At 47.9% G+C, this 6,981-nt stretch overlaps 1 protein-coding gene across 1 annotated transcript; it reads right to left on the bottom strand.

Annotated features, from left to right (window-relative positions):
* Positions 1 to 612: 612 nt before the first annotated feature.
* LOC128711858 (coiled-coil domain-containing protein 170) lies at positions 613 to 6,674 on the bottom strand. Its single transcript, XM_053806743.1, has 10 exons — positions 6,594 to 6,674; positions 3,532 to 3,582; positions 2,723 to 3,464; positions 2,471 to 2,652; positions 2,240 to 2,410; positions 1,971 to 2,135; positions 1,781 to 1,891; positions 1,573 to 1,710; positions 1,146 to 1,451; positions 613 to 1,053 (listed from the first exon to the last, which is right to left on the bottom strand). The coding sequence occupies exons 1-10, from the start codon at positions 6,672 to 6,674 to the stop codon at positions 613 to 615; spliced, it is 2,388 nt and encodes a 795-aa protein (XP_053662718.1).
* Between the last annotated feature and the right edge of the window lie 307 nt (positions 6,675 to 6,981).

Here is a 6,981-nt window from a genome sequence, read left to right as displayed (position 1 = left end):
AACGTTTTCTTACCATTCAAATACGCCAATTACGTTTAAGTTATTTACATTCAAAGGCCTAAATTACGTAAAAAACTATATAATGCGACTTACGGGATGAAAATAATAAATAAAAAATATCTTGGGATAAGAATTTCAAGACAATTTAAACTATTAAATATCTCTCCTACATACACAAATAACAATTTTAATTATTGTTAAATTTAAAGAACTTTAATTTCAGAAATAAAAATTTTAAAATTGAATAAAACGACGGTTGCATTGAAATATTCCACCAGTGCTGGTAGCGCCATCTATGTGTGAGATTAAATCGAACACACTGATTTACCGGAGGTGTTTGTCTATTTGCACTCCATCCCATCTGAACTATGCTGCTTGTCGACTTCTAGGACTAAATATAGCCTCAAATCCACTCAAATGTACTTTTCTTTCTTCATTTATAAGTAATGCTCAGCTCAACAAAATTGTGTAATTTTGCCCAAACAATATAACTTTGTTTTATTTCCTTTTGCACATATTCAAACTCATTTTTTTTATTAAACCCACTTTTGCTGGCAGTGAACAATACCGGCCACGGTCGTCGAACACACGTGTGGCTTTCCCCTAGGCGTGCTAATATTTCTTATGGAAATCAAAATCATCATCAAAATGATGATCGTGATCGTTGAAGCCGGAATCGATGTACCGCCGATTGTGCACCGGGCTGGAGCTGAGCGGCCGACAGCCGATCGTTTGTGACCCAACGCCACCGCCGCTGCCACCCCCGCCCGCCAGCATGTCGTCATACCGTGACACGTGCCCGACATCCCCGGTCGGTGACGAGGAATCATATCTGCGCGATAGATTGGATGCACTGTGGTGCCGGTGGCCGTGGTGATGATGATGCCCATGGTTGCTGCACACCGATTGCAGTTTCTGCAAAATGTCCGAATCCGCACAGTCCGACACGTGCAGCAGCTTGGCAACCGATGTCCGGAAGACCTGCAGCTGCGACAACCGATGGTTCGTGTCTGCCAGCTGCGATTTCACGCGTGACAACTCCTCGCGCAGATGCTGGAAAATGGAAAAGCGGGATAGGATCGTTAGCCAATTCGCTCCCCCAAAAAGCAATGTGGGTGCGCGTGCATTTCGGGGTCACCACCTACCGACATCGCGTGCTCGTCGCGTACACGCCGATCGTGTGACGATTCTACCGCCGACCTGGCACGCGATTTGTACGCGGCCAGTTGTCCGACCAACCGTTCCCGCTCCGTCTCCAGATCGCACAGCCGGGCCTGCAGCTCGTCGCACTTGCGAGCTCGCTCGAGGGCTGTAATCTTGTACTCGGAGGCTTCCGTCAGCTGCATCTTAACTTCCGCCAGCTGAGCCTTCACTTCCGCCAACTGCTGCGTGGTTCGTTCCGCTTGCTTCGAGTTCTTTCTCGCCTTATGCATCGCCTCATCGCGCTCGGTCTGGCAAAAATGGTACAAGCACAACAAAAGAAATATTACCATTCCACCGTACGGAACTACAACCTTCAATACAGCAAAGCATGTGGAAGCGTAATGGATGTGTGCTGGGGTGAGTGCGTACTTGTAATGTGGCTTTCCCCCTGGCATTATCCTCCAGCAGAGCGATCTTGCGCCGGAGCAGCTCGAGGTGGAGATCGCGTCGCTGAATCTGTTCCTTCAGTACGCGCACCTTGCGCTGCATATGGTACAGGGTGGAGCTCTACAATGAGATGAGGACATGAAAGATGCAGCCCTAAATGGCCATTGGCAAGCGCACAGCAAGCACATACTTCCTTCAGCGGCAGATCGGTACAGGACCGCTCTCGGCGTAACTTTGTCGCCGAATGGGAATGCGAGGTGTGATGGTGATGGTGGTGATGGTTGATGGCCTCCCAACAGTGCTGTAACAATATGACGGTGTTCCGTGATGCTATTGGACAAGCGCTTTAGGATGGTCTAAACCATAGGGGAGTCTATTACCTTGTCGCACGTGCCATGAATGTGATTTTCATGATGGTTTGCGAGACGTTCCGCACGCTCGAGCAACGTTTCGCTGAGGATCGTCGTGTCACTACCGGGAGCGGGTGGTTCCGTACATTCACTCCAACAGAGTGCCCTCGCTAGTCGCAGCAGGTACTCGCTCAACTGAAACGCCCCAAAAAACGAGTTATGCATTCAGCCAAACACAGTCCCGGACACAATTTAGACAACCTTAATCCGGAACGCAGAATCATCCGCCGATCACTTACCGTCGTGTGTTCCGATCGGAAATGTTGCAGCTCATGGCAAGCCTTCTCGAGCCTCTCCTCCAAACCCATCCGATGTTGCTCCTCGCTCTTCAACCGACACGCACTGGACTCCTGGTGTTCACGATGCTTTGCAGCCTCCTGATGGTGTTGGTCACGCAGCTGGGACACTTGCTAGAAAAATGCAAACCGCCAGATAAGTAAAGCATTGCGAACGTCAGCACGCGTCCTTACGTCATGCAGCGCCTGGTTGTGGTTGGTCAGGTCCCGGATTTTGTCGCGCAGGTTATTCTCGCACGGTTCACTCACTCCCACGATCGTAGCGATCGTGCGCAGGAACTGTAATCGCTCGGTTTGCAATCGATCGTAGCTGTTTTGCAACCGACAGCAACGGGACTCAAACCCTCGCAACTCCTCTGTGAAGTGGAAAGGTGACCATGAGCATCTTCCACTGTGGAACCGAAAGTCAATTCCCTCGTCCATTACCTCTCAGCTTGTCGCCATTTACTTCACACTCAGCCAACCGATCGCGCGTCACCTGCAAATCCCGTTCCGCCTGGCGACACCGACCTTCCAACCCTTGGGACAACGACTGCAGTCCCTCGATTTGGGTGTGTAGACGCGTCTTCTCCGCCGAGGCGGCCGCCTTCGTGCTCAGCAGCTCCGATTCCGTCGACGAAAGGTTCTCGCAGGTACCGGCCAACTTTGCCCGGAGTCTCTGCACCTCCGACACCGTCTCTCCCGTCTTCGCGAGGACACATTCCGGGGTAAGGTGCGCCCCATCGCACACATCCACGCCCAGTATCAGACACAGCCGACGCACCAAATCCTGCAGCTGACACCGGGCCTGGTCGCGAAGTCCTTCCTCCTTCGTTAGCTCACATTGCAATCGGTGCAGCTTGCCGCTCAGCTCCTTAATCTTGTCCTCCAGATGTCCCTTGTCACGGTGCAGCGTATGGACGACCGTTTCGCTGCGGCTGTGCAGTGTCTTCTCACGCTGCTCGGTCGCTGCCAGCCGTTGCTGCAGCGAACCGATCAGTGACGTCTGGCGCGCACTTTGGGCACGAAGCGACTCGCACTCGCCTTCCTTCGCGCACAGCGAACTCTTCACGTCCGCCAGTTCCGCCATGAGCCGGTCGCGTTTGTACGTCGACGCGGCCAGCTCACTCCGAAGCGTGGTGGCGAGGTCGATCGAGTGCGCCAGGTGATCATTGCAGGATGGTGGTGGCTAGGTGATTGAGGAATACGCATTAGACTTACAGCACATGGCCAAAGGAAAAACTCACGCCACTCACGTGATGATGATGATGCACCGGAGAGTGTGAACTGTGATGTTTTGGCATGTTCTGGACGATTCCACCAGCATTCCACCAGAAAGGCGAGCATAAACGGAGTAAAAAGAAACATTGTTTCCAATCAGTAACACGTTGCCTACGACCTCAATATCTTTACCGGGCAAGTTCAAGCCACGGCTCACAAGGGAACAACAACACACTGGTTCGTTCCAGACGTCGTAACTGACAGGCATACAGGAGGTCCTGTGTACCCACCGCAAATGCATGGTGATTCGATACTTCCATTTCCACATTAAACAACTACCGGAAGTGCAGACCCTGCTGCACGGGTTCTGACATTGGAAGGAGGCTCCCATAAAGGCGTTCCCGTGCCGAGCTCGAATCAGGACGTAACGAATTTTTATTTGTTTATCGTTGCTCATCGGTAGCTTTGTTTGGTTGGGTGGTTTGTTTGGTGGAGCACTCGTTTCCCTCCACGGTTGACCTCATTTTTTCTAGTTCTTCCCACGTGTCCTACCCGACGCTTCAACACTTCGTTGCTGCGTCGGCTTAGGGATGGTTGTTTCCTGATGATTTTTTTTGTTTTTCGCGAATGACCGACTTTTTTGGAGGCCTGTGCCTGTCTGTCTGGCTTAACGAATCCGCTCACACTACCCCCCCCCCCCCCCCCCCCTCCCCTCCCCTTCAATGACAATAAATACGCCGATCAGAGGCTTTAGAAATCGTTATTGGGCAACGGTTTTTTTGGGGGTTGTCTATTAATACTTGAACTGATGAACTAAATTATTTACTGATTTCGAGGATACTGAACGGAACTCCGATATCTTGTAGAGACCACTATTAAATAGGCGTGTTTTACATTAATAAAATGTTCTTTCTAGACGAAAGAGAGATTTATTACATATGTTATACAGGAGATTCGAACGTAGGACAGACTAACCAACTACGGATAAAGGCATAGAAAGGTTAGACCTCTTAAGGTTGTAGTCCCGGTAAAACAGAGGATATACGGAGAACGTTCTGCATTAATCAACTCAAATATCCAATATTACAAGTATATCGGCCCCAAGTTATTAAATGGTTCAAATTTTAATTTCTAGTCCATAGACACACTTCTTCCCAATGGTCTATAAAGGTCACTCACAGAACGAAATGCAGGTTACCCTCCCCAGAAGGGGACTACCATTTTCACTTACTGTAACTTGCTCGACCAAACGCAATTCTATCACAATTTCTTCACACCCACAAGACACATGCACCACATTTCACGTCCAGTGTCACTTTCGCTTTCGCGAACTCCAAATCAAACTTCCGCTTTCTATTCCGGGTCGTGCTTCCCGATGCGTTCCGTTCCGTTCCGCGAACAAACACATTCACAACTGCACCGGAAACTGGTCGCTCATTCTAATGCGAAACAACGACACTTGCGTTGAACTGAACTGCCAGGGTTTCCGTTTTATTTCCAGTGACACAATTTCCACCACCGAAAAGGGTGGTGCACGATGCACTTTTGAACCACTCGGACGGACACTGCACAAAGGAACGAAACGAATGTCTGGTTGAAATGTGCCCGGTGCTGCAATTCGCCCCGAGCGCATCCCTGCTGAAATGGGAGTCCGGACGATGCGGTGCACGTACCCGTTCGCACGACGTTCCGATGTGGAAGAAAAACGATTCCTCAATTTTCCGCTGGGCCGACTAACGAAAAGGGGGGGGTTGCGATTTTTTGTTTTCCCCCCACTCGTCAAACCGCCCGCTTCGTTCGTCAAACTCGCGCTCTAGATTGTGTGCCAATTCCAACATGGACGGCACCCCCGGTAGCTCCGGTAGCCCCGGGAGTTTGAAGTTTGATTCATATTATCGGATTTTTACTTCCATCCCGAAGGAGGCACCATTGTTCCACGTTTGAGCGTTAGGGAAGGTTTGCAGTGTGCGCCTGGAACGTGTGTCGGAATGGGTGGGTATTCTGCTGCTTTGGAAAACAACCGCCCTTTTTTTTGCATTCCGATTCCGATCGATTACCGCGTGTGCTGCAGGTGTGGCGAAAAGTAACCTAACAAGCTACCATTTCCATGGAAACAAGGCATGCCATGAATCGGCCACCATCAGTTGTTTGTTGTTTGGATTTCGAACCTCAAATGGAGAAAGGCAGGGTTGTTTTGCGAAGAACTCGTGTAGTTTTCATCAATTCTAAATTCTTTTCAAGATGAAGTGGAACTCTCCGTAGAGTTATTCCACCTACTGCGAGATTTTGCAATGTGACATCGGTTCTGTTTGGAGCTTTCCTAACTCACACACCGACAAAGCTAGCCTACATGATTAAATTAAACTCCAATACACCTATTTTTTTTATTTTTTGGGATATTAAAGGATTTTTACCCATTTTGTTTACCACCGAAAGGAAAGAAAAAGGTATTTAATGCCAAAAACATGTAGTTGATTGAATTCTTCAGCAAAAGCATAACCGAAAGATATTAAACTTGAGTCTTGCAACTTTTTCATGGTTTTTTATCAGGTTTGGGACAGTTCACACCAGCATCAAATCTAAGCTGGATTCATCGTAAAAACCTCATTTTTATTGGATTTTTTTATTTTTTTTTCTCCAAAATTAAACCTGTTAGAAAGTACCTCCCTGAATATGAAGGATTTGTCAGCCCCGAAAGCTCCGAAGAAAGTCCATTGCATTTGAAACAAAATTCAAAAAGTTGTAAAAATATCACGCCTATCAGTTAAATTTGAAAATAAAAACATCTAAAACCTGTTCCCTTTTGTACTCGAAACCCCTGTAACGGTGCTAAAGGGTTTGGTGGGCTGTGTAGTTAGTAAAATCAAATTTCTTGCAAGAAAATTTGAAAAATATTGCTTTTTTACTATCGCACATGTTTTACTTATTCACTACAATTTTTAAAATAATTTTAAAAAGACACTTTATTCCTAGTTCGTTGTTGGTTTCCCTGGCTCATAGCTCTTAAATATCATTCTGCTGTAAAATCACGTGTTACAAACATCACTTTATAGGCACCTTTATAGGCTTTTATCATGCCGAATAAAACATTCATTACCTCTTCGCCGCAGAGTATGTCAAATATTTCCCAATCTTTGTCACTGTTTCCCGTTGACTCATCGTCACCTTTACCGGACATATTGCACACAAAACATTTCACAACGCAATACAAAAACGCGCGTGTCGGATTTGCACTTAATTTTCACAATTAATCCCGAATGAACAGCGATGATCGACGATCCCGTATATTACTTTACCGACGTTAAGGGCATTCAGTTCCGCACCGCACGCTTCCCAAACCACAACATACAACTGGTTCCCGGTTTGGCTGCACCACGTAAAAACACCACGAATTAATACTGATTCACAGCCGAATCGTAAGATTCTGCTGCCTCAACTGTCGCCCGTCCAGCACCAGCGTGTGCAGTGTCTGCTTGCGCTTCGGA

Source organism: Anopheles marshallii, chromosome 3, assembly GCF_943734725.1.
Source record: "Anopheles marshallii chromosome 3, idAnoMarsDA_429_01, whole genome shotgun sequence".
Classification (NCBI taxonomy): domain Eukaryota; kingdom Metazoa; phylum Arthropoda; class Insecta; order Diptera; family Culicidae; genus Anopheles; species Anopheles marshallii.
The sequence above is the reverse complement of the archived record's forward strand: the minus strand, read 5'-3'. Positions and strand labels throughout refer to the sequence as shown.

Coding starts and splice junctions, on each gene's coding strand:
- LOC128711858 (XM_053806743.1), bottom strand. CDS start 6,674: ATGTCCGGTAAAGGTGACGATGAGTCAACGGGAAACAGTGACAAAGAT. Junction 3,583..6,593: donor ACATACTCTGCGGCGAAGAG/GTAATGAATGTT, acceptor GGAATCGTCCAG/AACATGCCAAAACATCACAG. Junction 1,892..1,970: donor TTCATGGCACGTGCGACAAG/GTAATAGACTCC, acceptor ATATTGTTACAG/CACTGTTGGGAGGCCATCAA.